The sequence below is a fragment of the Apteryx mantelli genome, chromosome 7, assembly GCF_036417845.1.
Source record: "Apteryx mantelli isolate bAptMan1 chromosome 7, bAptMan1.hap1, whole genome shotgun sequence".
In the NCBI taxonomy this organism is placed as follows: domain Eukaryota; kingdom Metazoa; phylum Chordata; class Aves; order Apterygiformes; family Apterygidae; genus Apteryx; species Apteryx mantelli.
The window spans coordinates 26452537-26476790 of NC_089984.1; the positions used below are offsets into that span (position 1 = coordinate 26452537).

The 24254-nt window shown below is 36.6% G+C and overlaps 1 protein-coding gene across 2 annotated transcripts in view; it reads left to right on the forward strand.

The window, feature by feature from the left end:
• Positions 1-18126, forward strand: part of MYOF (myoferlin) — a 76254-nt gene extending 58128 nt beyond the window's left edge. For both annotated transcript variants that reach the window (XM_013951142.2, XM_013951144.2), the window contains exons 37-54: positions 517-682; positions 1305-1381; positions 5193-5204; positions 6611-6709; positions 7332-7457; positions 8236-8391; positions 8510-8601; positions 9896-10066; positions 10610-10758; positions 10945-11084; positions 12107-12195; positions 12281-12376; positions 13285-13426; positions 13777-13876; positions 15077-15270; positions 16407-16516; positions 16860-17007; positions 17511-18126. In XM_013951142.2, coding sequence (XP_013806596.2) covers positions 517-682; positions 1305-1381; positions 5193-5204; positions 6611-6709; positions 7332-7457; positions 8236-8391; positions 8510-8601; positions 9896-10066; positions 10610-10758; positions 10945-11084; positions 12107-12195; positions 12281-12376; positions 13285-13426; positions 13777-13876; positions 15077-15270; positions 16407-16516; positions 16860-17007; positions 17511-17546 — 2103 coding nt within the window. In that variant the 3' untranslated portion in view covers positions 17547-18126. The remainder of the gene's footprint in view (positions 1-516; positions 683-1304; positions 1382-5192; positions 5205-6610; positions 6710-7331; positions 7458-8235; positions 8392-8509; positions 8602-9895; positions 10067-10609; positions 10759-10944; positions 11085-12106; positions 12196-12280; positions 12377-13284; positions 13427-13776; positions 13877-15076; positions 15271-16406; positions 16517-16859; positions 17008-17510) is intronic.
• Positions 18127-24254: the final 6128 nt, after the last annotated feature.

The window sequence follows — 24254 nt, forward strand, 5'->3', positions numbered from 1 at the left end:
AACTATATGAGAGCTATCTATAGCAGCATTAGTTATCCCATGCTTTTAAAGGTCAAGGATTTGTTACGTAAAACAACAGAGAAACTTGCACATCCTTTTTTCACTTAATATAAGTCATTTACTGAGCTTGAAAATTCTAATAAAGGTCATGTAAACATGTCTGCACACATGCTGAAAAAACAATCTCATATGCTCTAGTGCAGGATATATGTATTTATTTGAGAAGGTATTGATTCACCTGTAAATCTGTGTGGCTACTTCCATACTGCAAGGATGGGAGCTGTACAAGATTCAAGAAGATTCAAGATTTGAGGCAATTGAAAGTTTTCCTATTGATTTCTATTGAATCATTATAGTATGAGGTTAGAAATTTTCATTCACTGTACAGCCACAGAACATAGTAGTTCAATATTAAATGAAGTAAAAGCTCTAATTTGGGGAGACAACATTCATTATTATTCTTAGTTTTCCTTCTGTTTGCATTATAAACAAAAAAATCTAATCTTTCATTTTTAGCTTTTGCCAAAAGAGGAGTTATACAGTCCATCTCTTGTTATTAAAGTAATAGACCACAGACCATTTGGACGGAAGCCCATCGTGGGACAGTGCACTATTGATTTACTAGAGAGCTTTCGCTGTGATCCCTACACTACTAAAGAAGACGTTGCACCACAACTGAAAGGTAGATGGCTGGAAAATGAAAACGGTTCTACTTTCCTGTGAGATGCCAGAAAAACCTATCTTTGTTGTTTAATCTGCATACTGTACTGATGAATAGCCATCTAGTGTTGTATACTTAGAGATAATATGATCTGAAAGAAAAAATCTAAGTATTAGTAAAGTAGTGCAATAATCTGTAGGGTATAAGAGGAGAGAGTGCAAGGCAAAATCTACTGTCAGACTGAGCGTACTGGTCCTCTGAAGCTCCTCTTTAGTGGGAACTTGGAACTTAACTACCTGCAGATTACCATTGCTCTTAGTACCAAGGTAGAAAGACAGTATTACAGCAAAAATGCTCTGAATGCAAATATGATGTCTTCCTCTGTATTTTTTCCAGATTTTATTCTTTTTTTAATTCTATACATTTGAGAAACATTTGTGTATACAGCACAAATAGTTATTGTATATCTAACTGCATTTTTTAGCAAAACATGTCAACTAATTGCTTGCAGTAAAATGTCGAAAGTACAACCAGTGAATTATTTTACATCTTCTGTAACCCTTTGGATTTCAAATCTGATGGAAAAGCTCAGTAAGGTATTTTTCCTACAGCATATTGCCTTAATAAAATTTTTGGCTTACAGTTAGTCTTCTGTCTGCTGCACCTCGCCGGGATACTGTAATTGAAATGGAAGACACGCAACCCCTGCTAGCAGCTCAGGTAATCTTTGTAATGTGATACTTATTTCTTTGGATCTGGGATTTCTGAGAAACTTCCTAGACAGCAAAATTGGCAGGAATACATGCAGCCTTCTGGAAAGCCAGTTGGAACAAAGTTATTTTGTGTCAGGGAAGCAAAGGAAGTATTTTAATTATTTTACCCTATTTTCTCATATAGTAAACATTGAACTGTAGCTTTTTGTGCATGATACAGTTTACATGATGGCTTACTAGGGAATGTATTTATTCAATAGCTACTGAGAGTGTATGAAAGAACATTATTACCCAGTCATCCACTGATGATGTTTAGAGCAGCCTGATCTCACATAGACTCAACAGTTCTAAATAAAGGTAGGGATGTGCTTTGGGTACAGAATCAAAGCCATGGTACCAGAGACCTTCAGCTGTTCATTTTATCAGTCGTGGCTTTGCCTCTCTTACCATATAGTCATCCAAAACTGGTACCACTGAAACAATTTTTCTGCACTAACATATCTTTTCTAACCTATTCTGTTGTGCCTTGTGAATCTCTCTAAACTATTGCTCTGATTCTTTTAGCACCATCACAGTGCAGTTTTATCTTACAGGTAAAAATAATTCAATTTGCAGAATTTTACTTTAAGTTAAAACCTGAGTTAAGACAAATTTCAGCCAGTATATTTTCAAGGAAAAATCTGCAAAGTTTTTACGGTTGTACAATGCTCCCCTTACCAAGAAGGCATTTTCAAAAATTTCTGATGGCCTGTTATTTTAAAGAAAGCATTAAGAATATATCCTTCAATACAGTAATTCTGCAGGCTTTTAATCCATAATTTTGATTTAAAAAATTTAAACCTAGTGTTATTATTGAATATATGTATCTGTTCACAAATACATTTATCTTCTCATTTTTAGTAGTGCAGACTTCTTAATGTTACTGCTATAGAGGTCCCAGTGTAAATACTACCACTGAAATTAAACTCTGAAGTCCCCAATCTAGGGACTCACTGCTAAATGTTATTGATTGCATTGCTGCTTTTTTATTTCTTCATCAGTATCTCAGTGTCATGATACTTAGACTCTCATTTGAGTATCTCACAGAACATTTTCATATGCTTACTTTCTTCATACATGTAAATTGTCCTTGACGTTTAATTTGGAATGGTAGAAACAGCTTTTCTAATGTTTATTTGAATTGGGCTTCCTGTTCTGATTAATATAAATGCTTTCTAGCTGGCACAGAGAATTATTATTTTCTTTAGAAATTCTGAACCAAAAAATAATTTAAAAATTGGCATTTTGAATCCCCTAGCAAAACTGATTGATTGAAGCTGATTTCAGTTATAACAGAGAAGATTTTTAAATACTGCATAAGGTGAAACATGATTTTAGAGTTTGACACCATTTGAACCAAATGTAGTATAACACTATATACAGTGATAACATCCATATGAGAGGAAAAAATATTCAGCACCATTTAAGTTGAAAGTACAACTGTGGGAAGCATCAGTGATATGGCAACAACACTGTAAAGACACAAAATACCAAAATTTCATCAATTACATTCCAATTTCCAGTGTTTAAGCAGTATGTCAACAGCACTCAGCAAAATGGCTTCTCCAACAACAGTGCATGTATGTATGTACGTACGGAGCTAATGCATGGAGATGACCAGAGCGGGGGTGCGGGGGGCGGAGGGTGGTGTTTACGTGCTGTGGTTGTGAGGCTATACTTCTCTTGGCAATTATTCCATCGAGAGATTTTGGAGGAGATGATGCTCATAAGAAGTCTGATAGGATTAGTTACAGTTATCAAGGTATTCTTGCAGTTCTTTTGAAAAATCTTACTTCTTCTGCACATTAAACTATTAAAATCTTTTTTGTATCAGCTTATTTGGAATCTACATACCAGAAGCACCAGAATTAACAGGACTGATTTAACCTTGCGATTAGTATTTAAAGTTTGTTAACAGGTCTGCTTTCTGGAGAAGAAAATAAATCTGTAGTAAATAAAGTGAAAACTAACTTTGCTAGAAATCCACTGTGTCTCTTAATAATTTTTTTCCATAATTTCAAGTTGTTCAAAAAATTAGCAGTTCAATCTTAGTATCTTGAAACAATCTACAGTGCAGTCACTGGATAACTAGAAAAATGTGCAGTAATGGTTATATGGTCTTTACCATGTGATATTTCACTCCAAAATCTCAGATTTATCATATGGCATTTTTTTTCTGTGTTTTGGCATTCTGTGAGCACATCCTGCTTTTACCAGTTTTAGTAACAATAGTATCCAAATATGGAAGACTTATCATTTGCTTTGGGAATTTTTAAAGAAGGGCTTAAGGTTTATTTATCTTTTCTTAAACTTTTCTTCCCAAAGCTACCAAGTGCATTATTTGAGGAGACATTTGAAGGTATATCAAGGGGGAAAAAAAATCTGATTTTAAAACTTTCAGCATTATGCTTTGATGAAAGATTTGGAGATGTACACAATTGTATTTTGTGGAAACTCACTGCGAGTTAAAATGATTATTGCATAGGAATGCAAGCTGCCCTTCATGTTGTCAACATTATAAACCAATGTTTAAGGAAAGTCAAATTCAAATAGGGCAAAGTATTGAGTAAAACCTGCTTGTAAGTTTTGCAAATCAATAATGACATGGTTTCTGAGACTAAATCACTCAAATTGCCTTCAGAAGATCTGACAAACTTGCATGCAAATTGAAAAAAAATATGCTGTATTTCTAATTTGAAGTTAGACAAGATTACTAAAATACAGTAGACCTGAACATCCTAAGATAATTACTTTCAGAATAGAAAGGGGAATAGCATGAGCATGATGTACCAGAGTGATGTCCTGATCTATTGATGCATTTGGTTTGTACTTGTAAACTGTTTTTCATATTTCTTTTGCTTTGCACAAAAATTAAAGATCATGCCATTAAATTAAACCACATGGATAATACATAAACACTAGCGCAAATCACTCTTGCTAATCATTGCTTCCAAATGGAATGCATAATGCTTGCTCTTAATGGAATATCTGGTCATAATTACGGTATCTGTGATTTAACAAGTGAAGCATTTTGGACTGTGCAGATTGTTACTGCACTTATACTAATAAATTTGTAGACACGTAATACTTGTTCCTGTACTTTAAATTTTTTCACATTTTTTCAGACTCCTGAAATTCCACAGCCTGTAAACAACTGCAAAATGATAGCAGAAAGGAAAAGGCTGTTGAGCATTAGGAATTTTTTTTAATAAAGAAGTAAATATTCATAAGGTGCAAAAATGACTTCAATTTGTGTGTGTGAAATTTGTTTGGAAAAGAATCTCTGGAATAGAGTCAATTGTTTTGTAAGTACTCGCAAACACATTTTTGTCTGAAATAGGTCGGGCAGATCCTGTGCTTTTTGCAACCACAGACGAAAACAGTGGATGTTGGTAGTGTGGAAATCAGTAAATAGAATCCAAAGTTGAAACACTGCAGTGATTAAAGACGAAAACCAAGTTTCTCTCTTTTTTGCTTTGTTATGTGAATAAAAAAGAATAAAGCACAGGGCTATAAAGTCCTACAGTCCCATAAAACTTTTTTTTTGTTATCTACGTAGTCCAGTTTAATATCTAGATGGTGCTGAAAGCAGAGGAAAAAAAAAAAAAACACATGGGGTCTGAATATTCTTCAAAAGTATTTATAAATTACTGGTGTTAATAAGTTAATTTACATACAAAGTTTTGTTAAAAAAAACCTTTTTTTAATTGTGTAAAATGTTATGACTTGTATCTTAACCTTTGTTTCTGTCTTTTTTATGAATTGATTCTTCTGAGCAGCTTACAGAAAAGGTAATGTATACTACTATTAAAAATCAACACCTTGCTTTCTTGTAAATAAGATCTGCAATTGCAAATCAGAATATTAATACTGCCTTTTAATACTGACATTTTTAAGGGGGAGAGGAGAATAGTAATTTCTGAAAATGTTTGTTATAAAATCTACCAGCAATTTGTACAATAGGAAATACAGGAAAATTATGCAAAACTGAAACAGCACCACCCAGATATTCAAAAACCCTCACATTCTGTATAATACTTTAAGAATCTCTATAAATCCAAATATTAAGATTTTTTTTTTCAAACTTACACAATGAATGAACAGTATTACAAATTGGAGTATGTTTCCGGGGGAAATAATTGTGTAATTCCTATGGATAAATACAGAAAATAATAATCTGTTGAAAGAAGTGAGTATTGGTCTTAAAAATAATAATAATAAAAAAATACATAAAAACAGGAATGCACACTTAGTGGAATGTATAGATTCTTAGATCATTTAAGTATTATTTTTCAGAATTAAAGACTTCACTGCTCTTTCTTTCCAACTGCATTTGATAAACATTAAGGTAGACCTACTGACATCAGTGGACAAGATTTTGTCAGGGTACAGAAGATCTCTGCTGGCTTTCAGAGAACAGTATATGTTTAGAGCAGTTACAGATCTATCCCAGTGTTGTTACATTGCAACACTACTGAAATAAATGAGAATCTTAGCTGAAAACAGACTAGCTGATTTATCCCACAGGGAAAATTTTTCCAACACGCTCACTATAGTTACTACTTGCACTAATGGAATTTCTGTAATGAATTCTAAGTATGATGGTGTTTCTCCTCAGCAGCCAAGACGACGACTACTCTGGCTAAGTATAAATTCAAGAAAAAAAAATGAAGCAAGTAGCAACTGCTGCTAATGGCACAGTACTAGACTGGATAGACAGGAAGCCTGAACTAGTACCCTAAATCCTCTGTGTTTAATGAGGTATTTTGAATGGAATCACTTCCTCTGACTTAAGCCATCTAAAAATTAGGTGGGTAGGCTATGCTAGAGTACCTCAAGACAGAAGACATGTATAAGCCTCCAGAATTCAGTCCTTTGAGATAGATAGCCATCTCCAGAGATCAGTAATAAACTGATCTCGAGATGGCTATCTATCTGTTGAATATAGACACACAGCTGGATTATAGACTAGACATCTGAACCTGCGTAAGAGAAATTGCATCTCTTCAGCCTTAACATTTACACTCTAATTTTCTTTCTCTCTGAGGAACTTTAATATTCCTTGATTTATAGCAAGTTTGAGTGTGCTTAATTATTCATTGTTTCTACTGTACAGCATGTTATAGGAGAAGCTGGAATGGATGACATTGAGTCATTCTTATCTCCCAATAAAAGACTTCATTTGTTTGTTTTTAAGGAGGAAGAAATTGTTGATTGGTGGAGCAAATTTTATGCTTCGGTAGGAGAACCTGAAAAATGTGGACAGTATATTAAAAAAGGATATGACACTTTAAAGGTATTGCTCAGAATAAAATAAAGGAACGTTTGTCAAAGTTTACAGGCCTAAAACCTCAGAGCTGTACTTTTTTTTTTTTTTTTTATGCTCTTTTCAAAATCTAACTGTACATGATTACATATAAAAGTCTATTATTAATTCACGTGGTGAAATGAAGGTTTCCAGAAATCTTTGCTGCTTCTCTGCTTAACCACACTAATTCAAGAGATGTATTAAATGCTCAGCATAACCTTTGGTCAAATAGAATTTTACTCTTGAGTGTTTTGGGTGTCAGGCAGATCCCAGAACTGAAAACATAAACACTGAAAAAGTAAGAACACAGCCAGAGAGCAGTAACTTTCATGGTCTATTGGCTAAAAGCTGAAGCCAGACCACTTTCAATTCTCATCTAATACTCCTAATGAAGAAAGTAAAGATAAGATTGGGAAGTGCTATTTATTCTGTTTTTAACAAGACCTAAATGAATCTTCCCTTCCACTTAGATACAAAAATAGAAAGTCCCAAATGCTTTGGTTCGTTAAGATATACCATCAAGCATACATTATTGAACTACCACCCTGATGGAGCTCATATATATGGTAATTTCTAAATGTTGTCATTCCCCCCCCCCTTTTTTTTAAAGGTGTATGACTGTGAATTGGAAAAGGTACCTGAATTTAATGGCTTAACAGACTTCTGCGATACATTTAAGCTGTACAGAGGCAAATCTGAGGACAGTGATGATCCCTCAGTGGTAGGGGAATTTAAGGTAAATTTCAGGTAATGGGAAACTGCCAAATGCTGGATATAGTCATTTCTCTGTAAGTGGTTATCAGTAAGCAAGTCTGCATGCAAGCATTTAAGCTTACAAAGTTAAACAGGGATGCATGCTTTAATATGGTTAACAAGTGCTCTTAAATGCTTAGGTTCAGGCCCCTTTTTGTTCAAGAAAGGGACCGCACTGCAAATTGCTCACTCTAAATGTGATACACACATTAATTTACAAGAAATATCATTTCTATTACCGTAAGCTTTCCTGATACCTGTGGACAGAACCTTCCCCGATACCCTGCTGAACAGGGCCAAGATTTCACCTGCAGACATGCTCAGCACAGTGCATTTATAGAATGACTCTGAGAAAGAAATTTTCTACTATTTCTGAGACTCTGTCTGTGGCTTTTAAAGATGAAAATAATGTTAACGTTGTTTGTATGTTTAAAAAAAATCACATGAAACGATATATTGGAGATAAAAATGAAGTATGTTATGGATTCTCAGCTGGAGCAAATTGAGTAATTCTGTTGAAATGAAAAAAGCTATATTGATTTAAATCAGATAAGGGTCTGACTTTACCTTTGTGGTAGATCTTATCCAAAGTTCACTAAAGTTGAAGAAAAGACTTTTAAAGGGCTGTGGATTAGGCCATAATTTTGCTATTCCTATGTAAAAATGGACTGTATGCATACGATAAATAAGAAAACCAAATATTGTTAGAGTGACTTTTCTAAGTTTATCTTGACTGAGTTTTTAATGTATGTTATTTTTAGGGGTCCTTTAAAATCTATGCGTTACCTGATGATCCTACTATTCCAGCTCCTCCTCGCCAGTTCCGTGAGCTACCGGACAGTGGACCTCAGGAATGTATTGTGCGAATTTATATTGTTCGAGCTTTGCAGCTTCAGCCTCAGGATAATAATGGGCTGGTGAGACTCTGTGTTTTTATGTTTGTGAGCTAACTCTGCTGTAATATATTTTAAAGAAGAAAGTTAACATACTGATAACTAATTCTTAACCAAATTTTTTCTTTTTATTTCTAAATAGTGTGATCCTTATATAAAAATAACCCTAAATAAAAAAGTAATTGAAGACAGAGATAATTATGTGCCCAATACGCTCAACCCAATTTTTGGCAGGTAACAATTTTTTTGTATTTTTTATTTACTGTATTTTAGAATGCTTTCACATTATTTTCCAATAATGTCATCAAATAAGATAAACCATCATTTTAAATATTCAATACTGTACTCACAGTTGTATAGTAACAATTTACTGGGACAAAAATTGCCTAAGGCATTTCCAATGATGTTTTACCATATTCTCTCTTTGAAATCATTGGACAGCTTAGGTGTTTGGCTAGTCTGTAGACTTTGTGTATCACGTGTGCAAACTGGACAAAAGTAAACAATGTATACCTTAAAACTGCATATGTTATGTGTACAGGAACAATGAAACATGCTTGAAAAATATAAAAAGGTTTTAACTGAAAACCACTTGACTGTCATGATGAATAATCACCTGAAGATGAATTCCCAGTATGTTGGTACTGGCTTCAAAGGCTAATGCTATCTTTGAAGTACATAAACAAAAATACTAATTAGAAACGTAGAAGTTACATTTTCTTTATACTTAACAATGAAATTGTCCAGAGTTGGAGGATTTTGATAAATTAGAAAGTTAACAGAGAGAGGCTGTAAGGATTATGAAGGGTTTGGACAGCATGCTTTACAATGAAGTGTTCCAGGAGTTCAATTGTTTAGCCTATGCAAAGAGAAAGATAAATAGGGTATTTTGATTACATGTGAAAACTAACTTCAAAATTTCAGCATTTTTTCAGTAACGACCCTGGAAGTCAAAGTTAAAAAGTCAGAGTAGAAATAAACAAAAAAAATATACTGAGAATAATTAACCAGTGGAATACTTTTCCCCAAGGTTAATGCATTCAGCAGCAGTGGAAACGATGAGGCTCAATATTTTGAAAGTAAACTCAGAGAATTAATTTGAAAAAACTCTACAGTCAGTTTTATATAGAAAAACTAGATGATAGGATAATCCCTTCTAGTTGCAGAAGCTAAACACTTAGGCCATATTTTTTAAGGCTCCAAACATGTATGTATTATGGTAAAAAATCTGAAAGTTGATTAAACAGTCATGCTTTTTACAGAGTGTCTGACAGAGCCCCACTAGCTCAGTCCCAATTCAAGCTGTTGCACAGAAAACATCTAAGTAATACATTCTGCAGAAGGCAAGTATGTAATATCCACAGGAGCACAAACAGATTTATTAATGGGTGCAAATACAAAGTAAAGCATTGTGTAACTACTTCTAGGTTTATCAGTATTGAAAATGTCCCTTTAACATCTTGTAAATGTCATTTCTCAAAAATAAACTTTTTAAGCAATAGTGTTAACTGGACATTTTTATATTTAGAATGTATGAACTCAGCTGCTTCTTACCTCAAGAAAAGGATCTGAAAATTTCAGTCTATGACTATGACATGCTGACTCGTGATGAAAAAGTAGGCGAAACCATCATTGATCTTGAGAACAGATTCCTTTCTCGATATGGATCTCATTGTGGCATCCCACAACAGTATTGCGTGTAAGTCACATTTTGTCTACTGAAAGTTTTATATGTAAGATCTAGCCTCCAGTCACTGTAATAAACCTGGACTTTCTTCATCTTAATTATTTGGTGAAAAACAATGCTGTGGTTGGTTGTTGTGCTCACTGAATCATCTGAATTCCAAGTAAAGCTGCAAAGTCTTCAGAAGAGTTTTGACTCTAAAAAACATGACTTCAAACATTTTAATCTTCTCTTTGTACAGTAATGTGTGTTGTTTCTGTACAGAGAACATGCACTTACCAGAATTTTCTGACCTGCTCATGGGAATAAACATGAAAGTATCTGTTAGCATTAGATATTTTGGTATATAAAGAAAAAAGTACTGTCTTGAATGTTAATTGTGCTGGTATGGAATTAAACCACTGTCTCAAACCATCATCTCAAAATCAAGTGGTCAATCTGGCCAGGTAGTGCTGCCCATTATGAATTGATATAAAATTAATAAATACATTTTATATAACTGGGAAATGCCCTAAATTTTTAACAATTTTAGGATGTGTTTTTGTTTCTTTCCTAAAGCTCAGGTGTGAATACCTGGCGTGATCAACTAAAACCAACACAGATGTTGCAAAATATAGCCAGGTTTAAAGGCTATGCTCCTCCGGTGCTCTCTGAAAACGGTAGAAGAATTAACTACGGAGGACGAGACTATAGTTTGGAGGAAGTTGGTGAGCTTCTTTATTATATATTTCTCTTTTAAATTAACACTTATATAAATATAAAACTTCTCAATTATTTTTAGAAAAAGAGAAAAAAATCTTTGACTCCTTGGTGCTTAAATATCTGATTTTAAATTTAAAAAAAGTTCCAAGTCTGGGTCATGAGTCCATTCTGTTCCATTCCTTTTATTTCAGAAGCTAACAAAATACTGCATCAGCATCTGGGTCCAGGCGAGGAGCGGCTAGCCCTTCATATCCTCAGAACCCAGGGCTTGGTACCGGAACATGTGGAGACAAGGACCTTGTACAGCACCTTTCAGCCCAACATCTCACAGGTACTATAAACTGGTTTTACTTTGGGTTTCTCAGATGCAGAAATAGAACATTCCTAGATTTACTATGTTGCTATAAATAGACATAGTCAGTAAGGTGGTACCACTGAGATAGTGGTGTAGCTTTGTAGTGATAATACAAGATAGTGTTGCTTGGCTGAGAAACTAAAGCAGGTTAGATTAGAAACACAACATAACGCAGTTATGTTCTGCTGTTATGAACCACAAATGATGATCTTGGACACTGACAGAGTGGGAATTGGGAATGATTTATTACTTTGTTACTGAAATGAACTGGAATATACATTTAATAGCATGCCAACAATAAAGGAGGGAGCCTGCGTGAAGAGTTTTGTAGCTGCTTTCAAAAAATGAAAACTTGGTTCTCCACAAGGTCCAGAGATGCTAGTTTGAAGCGGATGGCTTATATTGGACCACTCTGTTAGAGAGGAATAAATATTAGCCTTTGTTTTCCAGAATTTATTGATTAACTAGTGGCTTTTTTCTTTGTTTTGGTTTATTGGTGGTTGTTTAAAAAAAAAAAAAAAAGTGTCCAGTATCAACCAGATAAGTCATCTTGCAAGAATAAAGTATAGGCTTGCAGTTGAAAAATAGGGTGGAAAAATCAGCAGTGGTTGCCTTGCACAGAAGAATAATCTCACGTAGTTAAGGGGACTGATCAGCTACTTGGGGTAGGCCACCTTCTGCAAAGTACAGGCCATGTTTGATATTTGTGCTATAACTTCTGAGAGAACAAAAACTTGGACCTAGAGAGTAAGAACTATTTAGGCACCTAACTTGCCCTGAAACACTAGGAGTTACATCTCTAGCAGAACAGAAAGGACTGGGTTTGCTCCTATCATCTGAAGTGTGTAGAAGATTTGACATTGGGTTTAGTAACAGGAGTGAGCTTTGCTCTGTGGCTAGAAGTCAGTACTAGGGATGTAAATAGCAGTACCGTGGAATTACCATGACAAACATGTATGCAACAAACAGTCCCTCATCCAATTTCTCCACTGATACAGGGAAAGCTCCAAATGTGGGTTGATGTTTTCCCCAAAAGCTTAGGACCTCCAGGCCCTCCCTTCAACATCACTCCCCGAAAAGCCAAGAAGTGAGTATATGTGTATGCTGCATACCATCTGGCTGCCCTGACAAAGTCACTTCAACTGTCTTTCCCCAAATATCTTCCCTCCTAGGTATATCTTGCGGGTAATTGTCTGGAACACCAAAGATGTCCTTCTGGATGAAAAGAGTATCACTGGGGAAGAAATGAGTGACATCTATGTGAAGGGGTAGGAGCACCCTATCTTGTAACATTTACAAATGAATGAGGTTCAGAATGTCCTGGGAATGTCTACACCATGGGTATCAATGATGATTTGTTGACTTCAGCCAAGCTGACTCCAGAACTGACAGTGCTGGGGAACAGGATACAGAAGTAGCCTGCTGGCTTTACACACACCAACTGGATTGTAAAGCTGCCCAGCCAAGTTTGCAGAGTATTGCACCCAAACTTAAATGCCTAAATCTTTTGGCTTTGCAATTTCAGGACATGAGGTAATGGGCTGTGAACTGCATCACTGCATGTGTATTCATCTCCTGACTTAGGCCAGCACTAGCCCCCAGTTGTGGCCATAGGGTTAAGTGAAGTTCCCCTTAAATATCATAGGCAAAGCAGCTATCTGTGCATACTGCACCCTCTGACATGCTGTTTACCTCAGACAGATATGGAAGTATTATGAGATAACTCATTAACTGGCTGTGCTTTATGAAAAATCCCAGAAATTAGCCTCATTTTAAAAAAACATCTCTTGAGATGGGATGCAACTGAAACAACAGTCAGTTAGATTTGGTGCTGCATTTATTCCCTGGAATCTTACGTGTTGAGTTTCCTAGTCTTAATCTAAGCAATTCATTAGAAATCACAGGAAGATAGTACTAGGCTTGTCAATCTAATCTCAAAAAAAAAAATCAGCACTAATGGAGAACTGGTCTTGATAGACTAAAGGTTCACTTCAGACATGCCTATTTACAGCGCCAGATTGGAACCAAACTGAGAAGGTCTGTAGAAGACTCCCCAGCCCTCTGTGACACACTACTTCTGGCTTATTTGCAACCACTTAATGACATGGTTGTGGCACAAACAAGTGCTGGTGTAGTTCCACTGCAAACACCTGACACATCTGCCCATTACTTTCAGATGGATGCCTGGTAATGAAGAAAACAAGCAGAAAACAGATGTTCACTACCGATCATTGGATGGTGAAGGGAACTTTAACTGGAGATTTGTTTTTCCTTTTGACTATCTTCCAGCAGAGCAACTGTGTACAGTTTCTAAAAAGGTAGGTATTTCTGAAGATCCCAGTACTTAAAGTTCAGGTTGTAATTAGTCTGATAAATCTGTCTTATTGTATGTACATATCGGAAGAGGCAGTTTGGCTCAATTCTACATACATTCGTCAAACTGCTATTGTGTACAGGTTCAATTTTGCCTTTGAGCAAGGAAAAACACCTTGACAACAAGAGTTTCCTCTTAGCAAGGGCAAGATAACATCCTTAATTCTCTCCTTCCCACCCCCTTACTCATCCCCCTCCCTTAGAATTCACAAGTAGGAACAGATCACAGCCTTGAAGTTTCATATGTAATTCTTAGAAGCTGCTTCGTTTTTGTTTTTGTTTTTTTAACTCCTAGGAGCATTTCTGGAGTCTGGACAAGACAGAATTCAGAATCCCACCCAAGCTGATCATTCAGATATGGGATAATGACAAGTTCTCCTTGGATGACTATCTGGGTAAGGCTTATTTAAAAAAAGGAATTATTGACATCTCAAACCAAGAGATAAAAATGAACAATTTAAAATTATTGCATAAGAACTACGTTTTCAAAGTGGGCCACTGAGCATGCAGGTACATTTCTACTCTCACACATTGTACAATGTCACTTATGCTCATGTATAAACGAGTAAAAGCCTACTTGCAGGTAAACCATGCTACTTTTCCATTCATATAAGCTCTATCACAAAATGTGAGTGGGAAGATAATGTGTATGAAAACTTACTTTGCTTCTAAAGTAAAATTAGTTAAGAATAGTTCAGTTCTAAGTAATAGTATTTACATAAGGCTGTAATTAAGTTAAGCAATCTACTTTGTACCTTTATTAATTCAGAATCTTTCAATATCTCTGAGGCAGGCCTTCAGGCACATTCAATGAAAAGCAACAACAGTGGGGATTTCATTGAGACTGCTTGCTTACTGGGTGGTATTTCCTCTTAGACAGTATCATTTAACTGCGTAACACACAGAGGAAAACGGAAGTCCTTCACAGTTACTTGTCTTTGTAAGGAGACGTATCTCCAAACACTGACACACTGAAAGTTCTGCTCTGAAACTGACTCCTGCTTTAGCATAATACAGACTTTTGAGATTAAATATCCTAGCTTACACAAAACAAAAATGACTCTTCACAGAAATATTTCTCTATAATTTTCAAGTATGCTGTGGAGCACTTCAGAGCTCTGTGGAGGATTGTTCTCTGCCCTGTGTTAAGAAAGCTCAAAGGTCTTTAGGTTACATGCAAACCATGTAGCCCTCAAGAGCTAAAAACAAGTCACTGATTTATAGCCATTATTTAAGTTAGCAAAATCATATGTTTAACTATCAAAAATCACATAGCCATTATATTTCCTTATTTGGTTATTTTCTCTTTAGGGTTAGGGAGGGAATCCATTTAAAAGCAATCTTTAAAAAAAAGGGGGGGGGGAGCTGGTTAAGTCAATTTTATCAACACCAGTGCTTTCAACACCAACAAGGTGGGGGGCATCAGGCTGTACTTAAGCCCACTTCTCTGCTTCACAACACACTGAGGCAGACAGAAATGTAACATGTTTGGTAAGGTTCTTTCTGTGTAACATATTTAGAAGTAAGTAAGGTTCACCCTGAACCACTGTTCTGTTTGGATGGTTGTGTTATGCAGTGTATGTTTTTTCTTCTAGGTTTTGTTGAGCTTGATTTACATAAAACAATCATTCCTGCAAAAGTTCCAGAGAAGTGCAATATAGACATGATTCCAGACTACAAAACAGATAATTCTCAGAAGGCTTACAAGACTGCCTCTCTCTTTGAGCAGAAATCCATGAAGGGGTGGTGGCCATGTTACGTAGAAAAGGATGGTTCCCGTATTTTAGCGGTATGATTATTACTTCTTTATATAGTACCTAAAATGTGCTCACTTTGCTTTTCAAATAATCAAGAAAGACTGTAAGAGTCACCTGTTTAGCTGTTAGCTTTCAACAGAAAGACAAAGAAGGAATAAAAAGATCATTCCAGGCACAAGTTCAGGAATTTTGCTCCATCAGCAATTTTGGTTTTTAAGGATTTTTAAATGAGTTTAGTACTTAAGTTTCTTTGTTTTGTTTTTATCTCTTTTTAACCTGTAGAACTAAAACCAGACTGAGTCATGCTACCTCACCAAAGCAGCCAATAGAGTTATTCTGTGAACGAATTTATCACATTATGGCTTAAAAGAAACGACGACACATCCTGTATGTGTTTAAAGAAAAGAGTTTGAATGAAAAGTGTTTTCATACACAGGCAACATAATTTATATATTGGAAAAGCCAGACTAGCTTCTTGATGATGAGGGCAAGCAGAAAACCCAAAGCATTATAACCTAGCTTTCTTTTTAATTGCCAAGGGTCTATCTGAAAATAGTTATTCACTCACCACTAGTATATCGAACTCAAACAACTAAAGATATTCAAGCATGCAGTTAAACCTTGTACTTAAAATGTATGTATAATATAAATAACTACTTACCACTAGTCAGAATATCAGGCCTTATCAAGTGTCTCTGCTGCTGCTTTTTTCTAATGCTTTTACCTTTAAACTTTATTTTTATTATGGAATTACATAAATGAGGAAAAAATAATCAGGAACATTATCATCTTCAACAATATAAAAAATGAGATGCTTAGGGAAAAGATGCAGGCTGTGGGTTGTTCCCGTAAGAAAAGCAGAATTGTTTTTGTACCTATGCGTAGGTTTTGCTAAATTGGAAAAAATAATACATAGCTTAAAGTAGAACTACAAATGAATTAGCAGAACTATTTTGTGTGCTGTGGTTTTTTATTTGTGATTCTATGATACAGAGTTGTGATACTGTCGTAGTGCAGAAACAAGTGTATTTTGAGATAGAAATTGAAATATATATGTACGGAGCTCATCCAAAACTCTGCTGTATAGGTACCAAACAAGTACTTTTCCTTTGTTTGAGTAAGATGTTTGTCTTATGCCACGTGTTAAACATGGCTTCATTCTCTGAAGGGTAAAGTTGAAATGACATTGGAAGTTGTCAATGAAAAAGAAGCTGAGGAAAGGCCAGCTGGTAAAGGAAGAGATGAACCCAACATGAACCCCAAATTAGATCTACCAAAGTAAGATATTTTTCTCTCACTAGCTTGACAAATACAGTACCTAGCTACCATGAAGTTCTTCACGAAATCTGCATGCAATAAGTGATGTATTAGACATCAGCTATTCTTAGCAGAATTTTGTTTATAGGAGCCAGTCTTGTTTCCTTCTGCATGTGTTAGGATAAAATGCAAGGTGGTTTCAGTATAACGGCACGCACTTACTGAAACTCCACTGTCTTACGCTACACAACTATCTATCTTTTCTTCAACTCCAGAACCAGAGCATTTTAATGTGTTATATTCTTACACTTAATATTCCCTGTTTTTAATAGTATGATTAATATTTGTTTCTCTCAAAATGCAGCCGACCAGATACTTCCTTCCTGTGGTTTACAAATCCATGCAAGACAATGAAATTTATTGTGTGGCGCAGGTTTAAGTGGCTCTTTATAGGCCTTATCATCTTGCTAATTGTATTGTTGTTTGTAGCCGTACTCCTCTATTCACTGCCGGTAAGGATTTTTAAATGTTACTATTCTTCAGTTGTAGCATAAGGCTAGCTTATGTATGAGTCAACAGGACACACTCTTTACTCAGGCAGGGAATTCTGTCTACTCAGTTCTAGCAGGGAGATAAGGATTTATATATAACACAACCTTATAGATGTATTGGTTTTTTAAGTAACATAGTTTCAACTGATTTTAAGTTAGAACCTATTAGAATGTACATTAAAATGAATCTAATAAGTAAAACTAAAACTAGTAAGTAAAGGTCAAGCAAATGAGTGCTTTAGAAGTGTTAATAACCTTCATAGTTAAAAATAGTTTGGAGTCTAGATCTATTTTAGTCTGAAATATCTTTTTTACTGTATTTTGAATGAAATTACCGTACTCTGAATAAATTTTGATCCATTTTAATATCTTAATATTTTAATATCCTACATGTCTTTTACAAAACTACACTTAAGTATTTCATATATATCTTTTTGTCTCTATTGTTTCTTTTCCTCCTACAGAACTATTTGTCAATGAAGTTGGTGAAGCCAATTTAAAGAAGAGTTTTTCATCTTCTGTTTTAAATAGCAATGAGATTTTGCCTCAGGCTATGGACCAAATTCAGCAAGGCTCTCTTCATGTTTTTTGTTCACTAGTATTTTAAACTGGAAAATAGATAAGAAGTAAGAATTTAACCAAGGTTAGCCAAGGTTCAGGGGGTCATGACTGGTGTAAAGAAAGGTCATGTTCCATTTACATGTTTTGACTTTCATAGTATCTACATGTGGTAAGGTTCTGCCTTCCTCGCTTTTAAACTACATTTTTCATAAAAATCACTCAAGAGGCTGCCTGTTCTTGCTGTCTTCTTTTAAATGGATACTTCCTTTTGAGAATTCTGTTGGGTGCACCTTGAAACCCTGCATCTTAACTGAATGAAAAAACAAGCACTACTTATGATTATGTATGCCAAAGAAACCTCACAGTGCAATCAACAAATGCTCAAACATTCTATTTAGAAAAGGTTTTGGTATCGTTAGCTTAAAATTCTTAGTTACTGCACTGTAGACTTGACAGCACTGTATGTATCTTGACAACAATTGCATGTGCATAGAAATAAAAGCATTAATTTACTGTTTACTTAGTGTAATTTACAAATGGTTAAATAAACCTATCCACAAGTAAAACACAAGTTTACAGCTTTATCTATTGCAAACCCACAATGCATTTTAGGTATTGTACAGTGTCTATCAGAGGAAGTAGTGCCACAAGACCCAGTAAGATTGCAGTCTAATTACATCAAAAATCCACAATTTAAGGTACTTTACTATTATCTTTAGAGTGAAGGAAGTAGTTCTGCACAAAATTCTAATGAATTCCTTTATTAATTAGGAAATTATAAAGTAACTATCCACCAACTTCTATTTCTTTATAGTCCTTGGATTTAGAGATGCTCTTGAACCAAAATGTGAAAGGATATGCAACCCAGATTCAAGCCTTGTTTAAAATCTGATCTGCATGTGGAAAACAGGTACTTTATTTGGACTCTTAGTCTCCTTGCCCTAGGCACAATAAAATATTCTACACTAAAATCAGGTTTGGAGTCTGGGATTCCACCCTGCTTTTATGGATGGCCAAAGCAGAAGCCTCTCTCTGAACATTCTCTGGTGCCTGAAAGGCAGGAAATTTGCTGCAAAACCTGCAATCTTTGTATGATAGTCACATTCCTCACTAGATCAAGGCTTCTGCTATCTTTAAAAATATGACTATGACAGCTGCAGGAATTAATTAGCCTTGATAAACCTCTGCCATTATTTTATTTGATGGCACACTTATGCCTTCTTGTAACACAGCATTGTAAAATAAGCATGTGTTTGTCAGGCAAAAGTGGTAAGTGATACTGATTGATTCTACTCTGTTGAGCAGGCTGGAGTAAATAAGGTATTGCCTGAAATAATTTCCAGAATGTGAAGTCCCATTGGCTACAGTGGAGCAAACAGCAGTCATCCTGTCAAAAAGATAATAGCTTCCTTATTTTTTGGTTGTTAAGAAACTCTTAAGCATCTTGACCTATAAATGAGAACTCAGAGCTGGAACTAATCACCATCCAGATGGATTCTCCCTTCACTATTGACAAAATAGCACTCCAGAAATAACCAGCAATTGCATCAGCTGATCATCCACTATTAAATTCTGTCTCAATCAATGCCATAAATCTGACAGACGGTAAAAATCACAGCAGCCTTATTTTCATTTTAGGGCTAAAAAAAGTGTGTCATTTGAAAGTGTTGTAATTAGATGAGCATTTAAAGGGTTATTTAAGAACAGCATTCCTCCAAAACAATTATGAATTGGAGTAAGAGATCTGAGCAAGCCTGTTCACCTAGCATTTGAAGAGTGGCAGCTACTGCCCTTCTGAGTTGAGTTCACTGTGTTCCAGATGCCTCTTTGTCCAGGCATGCGCAGGCTTGACAGTTTCACTACAATGAGGCAAATGTTATTAAAAACATAACTGGAAAGTCTGAAAAGCCATCCTGTCTCCCAACCTGTCCCATTAAGAAAAAAACAAAACACATACATACATACAGAGGAAAGAAAATGCTCACATTATATTTGCATGCAATGCTAGTCAAATCTGTAAACCCTCCTGTAGCTGTTGTGCATCACTCCAACATGCAGTAAGCTTAATGCCTACTTCAAACAGATAGATAGCAAAGATTTAGCCCTATGCAGGGAACAATTTTATGCCACTCTTCTGCCCTGGGTACTGGGAGGTTCACTTTGGCCAGAACAGCTCTGCACTCCCCTAGTTGCCAGCAACTGAGGCAAACATCCTCTGAGGCCACAGAGGAACAAGGAAAAAAAAAAATGTAGATGTGCCTGCCATCACTCTTTCTTGTCTGGGAAGTGAAGAACATTAGATCACTACAGACACACAATGCCAAATTCCTTAAGTAGTAAAGAGACTATGAAGAAATAAACTTCTCTCTCCTTCACTATAGCAATTACACAGGCACTGCCATCCAAAATATTCTGAACTGTGAGCTAATGTGTTTAGTTCAACTGCACGCCTGTCACTCAGTCTCTAGTAGACAACCTCTGTGTTTCACAGAGATTACCTGGGTCCAAAATGACTTTGCTGTGTTTGGGAAATGAAAACCTCTGTGATGGCTCTACCTTTCCTGCACCTGAGTGTCAGTCACAGATGAAATGCTAGCTGGCTGAAACTGTCAGGGGAAGGCTACAGCTAGACAGAAAGCCCTTTTAACAAAAAAATGGCTAAATAAACGGAGAATGTTGCTTGCCAGCACTATGTCAGTCTTATGACTCTGACATTGTGCCAGTTCAAACAGCAGCAGCTACACTCTGATTTTTTTTTCAGCTACCCCAAAACCGTATGATTGCCTAGTAGATGCCCACCAGGGTCATGGTAATGCTTGCTAATGATCACTCCAAAGCCTGTCTACTGGAATGGGCTGTAAGAAGGTTAAAAGCTATTATCATATACTTTCCAGCTAGACAGGTTATGCAAGAAAGTATTATAATGAAGCTGAAAAAGAAAAAAAAAATTGCACCTAAACCAGTTCAGGCTAAAATAAAGAGGAAGGAAACTCACCACCTACAGCTCTTCTTGCACTTCTTTCAACAACCACAAGATGACGTCCTAAGCCTCATGTGTTCACGAAGTCCATCCACTATTTTGTTTTATTCCAACCCTAAATACATCTCACATATGGAGAGGTACAATAACATGTATTTAATATTTCAGAAAAAAACAACAGTCCAATCATAAAGTATGTTGTTGCTGTGGGTATTTGGAAATCACAGTCATAAGCACCTCTGGGACTTACCTGTTAAACAGAGACACCAGAAAGTGACTCAAAATGAAAGCATGTAATGCTGTTGTGTCCGTAGGATTTCCACTGCGCCATTAGATACCTAAGTAGCTGTTAGTGACTTGAAAGCAGAACCAGATAGGGAGATGGCAGCATTCAGTGCTGATAGAATCTTGCATACATGCTATCTCAGCTAGCTACCAGCACTCAGCTCTTACCCAGGGCTTTCCATTGCTCAGTGTTCTCTGCAGAGGAGGTTCTCAGGTATACAGATGGGGAACTGAATTAGAGAGAAAAAATCTCTAAAAATTCATACCCATAAAAAAATGGGGATAGAAGTTATGTTCTTTGAGTCCTAGTGCTCTTGACCACAAAGCCACTTTGAAAAAGTCTGTCTCCCAGATACAGCTTCACTGCAGCCAACAGATGACATCCATTGGCAAGTGAAAGATGAAGAACACAGTAGGGTAAAAAACACATTCCTGGAAGCCACTGAAAAAAAGAAGAAAAAAAAAAACCTCCGAATGAATTATAATTGCTTATGAAAGACTCCAAGGTAGCTCTATTTCTTTCCCAACCCCAAAAGATATCAGGACTAGCAGCAAAAAGCACAGGGCATTCAGAACACTGCAGGAGGTATGCAGACTCCTGATACAGAGCAGCAGGGCAGCCAGCCACCGCAAAGGCATTCACGGGTTCCAGCACCGAGTGGAGCACTCACTGAATACAATATCTTCCTTCCAGGAAGCTACCTAGAGACTGGCAGTGAGGGCCAATGAGCCTCAAGTGTCTTACACCTTGCCCTTAACTCAGGGCAGCAGGGAGCTGCCCTCATCCATTTGGGATCCACAGACCGAATAGGGCCCCTCTCATTCCTTTCCACAACAGTGCTGCTGCTGCTGTCTCATAGCAGTGGCGGACAGTGTTCCCACCAGCACTGCCTTAGTAAGGGCGTGCTCAGCCAGGTGGCAGATTTGGGTTTAAACCCTTCAGGCATAGAAGTGAACTGAACTTGCACATGCAGCTTCCTGGGTAACTGCTATAGCTGTTAAGCTGTTGTGTTCAAACAGAACAGAAGACACAATCACTAAAAGAAAGGTCCTGTGTTCAGTACTGCAGATGGTTAAGGAGTATGAGCAGGCATGCTCACACTGCCTGCTGCATCCAGCCCAAGGCCTTCAGAGACACTGAATCTTTCAGCCAAGATCAAGTTTAGGTGCCGAGCTGCTCAGCCTTGAGAAGACACAGATACTTCCAGGAAGAGATACAGAATTATCAGTGGCTGAGAAGCTAATATAAAACTTAAGTGCACCTGCTGTTAGGCAGTAACGGAACAGTTATCATTCTGCATTTAAGCATCTGAACTCCCCTCAGTTCCTTTTTTCAATAGAAGACAGCCATGTCCTCTATTGGGTCTGACCCTTAATGCCATGAAAGCAGCTCAGCATGGAAGAGGGATTGGGAAAATTAATAAAGTCATAGACACCATCCAGCAGGGAACAATGAATAAACCAGAAAACATTAGAATGTTTTTGTATTAATAACCTATGTTCAAACTTCATGTTTGATTTTGTCACAGGTCTCAAAAAGGGCACATTACAAAGGAATAAATATTCAAAGATGGACAATGAAAGTAATCATGAGCAAGCAAGTAGGCTAAGGCCTCCTGTACGAGAAAAGATTAAGTGAGTCAGCACTAGCCTGAAAAGTGACACAGTAACAGGAGAGTAACAGATATCTAAAGTAAGCTAAGGAGATGGACAGAACATATAAATCAGATGCCTTTCTTCAGGGAAGGTATTAAAACCATGCATGTGTACACTTGAAGACTCCTTCTTCCCCCTCAGAACATTCCAACTAGAAGACAAAAAAAATTTACAAAAGCTTAGAGGAGACATTTTTAGTGCAGATTTTAGCTAACTGTTGGAACTCATGGTCACAGCAAATTATTTGGTTTAGTAAGGTTAAAGAAAAGCTGTAATAGCTCCCTGCATTTACATATTAGCACATTACAAAATACACTAGTTCTTATACTTCACTGAATTGAATGATTACTGGCAGGAATTCCCAAGAAGGTATTCCACATCATACATAGCACTGTATGACTGGGAGCAGGATCATACATTCACAGCTGTGAGACAACCTTCTCTGCAGAATCCCCTAGTTCCCTTGCCTTGAGGGTATACTCCTCCCTATTGCTCAGAGTATCAGATAAAATACCATGGAGAAGTGATTAATAACACTCTTCAGAAGATCATGGATGAACTTCAGAGTCACCATTCCAATGGGACCATGACTTGACAATACACTGGCTTTGGTGGCATTACTAAGTTTAGGTATTCATTCCTACTCACTATAGCAACTAACAATATCAGGGCTAGAACAAAAGAAAACAATACCAGCTTCATCCTATGCCCTCTCTGCAGTTTTATTGTGGGATTATTCTCTTACTTGCTTCAGTCCTTAGCACCACAGTGTGTTGACACAACTCATGGGGTATAGCCTGGAGACAGAATATTTTAAGCTGCTGTCGTGACCAAAGGAAATATTCTCAAGCTGAGTTCCCAGTTAGCAACTTCCTTTGCCCCACAACTGTTTCAGACTGCAGGCAGATGCAGGGAGACAAGAATACATCAACTTCGCAGGAATGACCTTCAAAAGAATTTCTTTGCACACAGGAGAACAAATACCATGGGGAAAAAATAAAATAAAAAAGAGCAAGTACTTAGTCACCTGTTCACATAGGTATCAGAAATGTGGAAGGACAGTGCAAGCATGGCAGCTAAGCAGTCAAGATAAAGAATACTTTAAGAAACCCAACATTTATTCTAAATGTAAAGACAGATACTAGTGCAGGCCAAAACAATGAAAGCTACAGTTTTTAGCAAAATCTTAGGCATCATGTTATGCTTGGAAAAAAACATTAGGCTCCTGCAGCAAAATTCCCGATTTCCTAGCCCCCTTTCCCATATTCCAAGGGAGAAGCTTTGCAGAAGTATTTTGCATATGAATCTGCTCTGCTTTTACTCCAGGATACATGAAGCCTTTGTTTTAATTAAGGTAGTTAACAAATGTTTTGTTCAGATAGCTGTCTGGCTGAGAACTGATAGCACAGTTAATTAGTGCCTTCACTTCAGCGTTATGCCCTTACTTCTAGAGTTCAAGAAACACACACTAGACTCCAAAGGCTACTTATGGACTTAGCACCTCTGTGAACTCTAGCTATTAGCTCCTGCCCCGAATCCCTGACACTCCCTGGCCTGGCAGGGGAGATCAATTTCACTGTTTTCTTTTTCAGAGCTAAGAGTTCCTGTTTGGGAGTAAGAGGAAGCTGATTAAACTTTTAAAACTAATCCTGCTCACATCAGGTCCATCTAGGCAGAAATATATACATTTACCACATAATCCAGCTGCCCTCATGCAAAGGCCTGC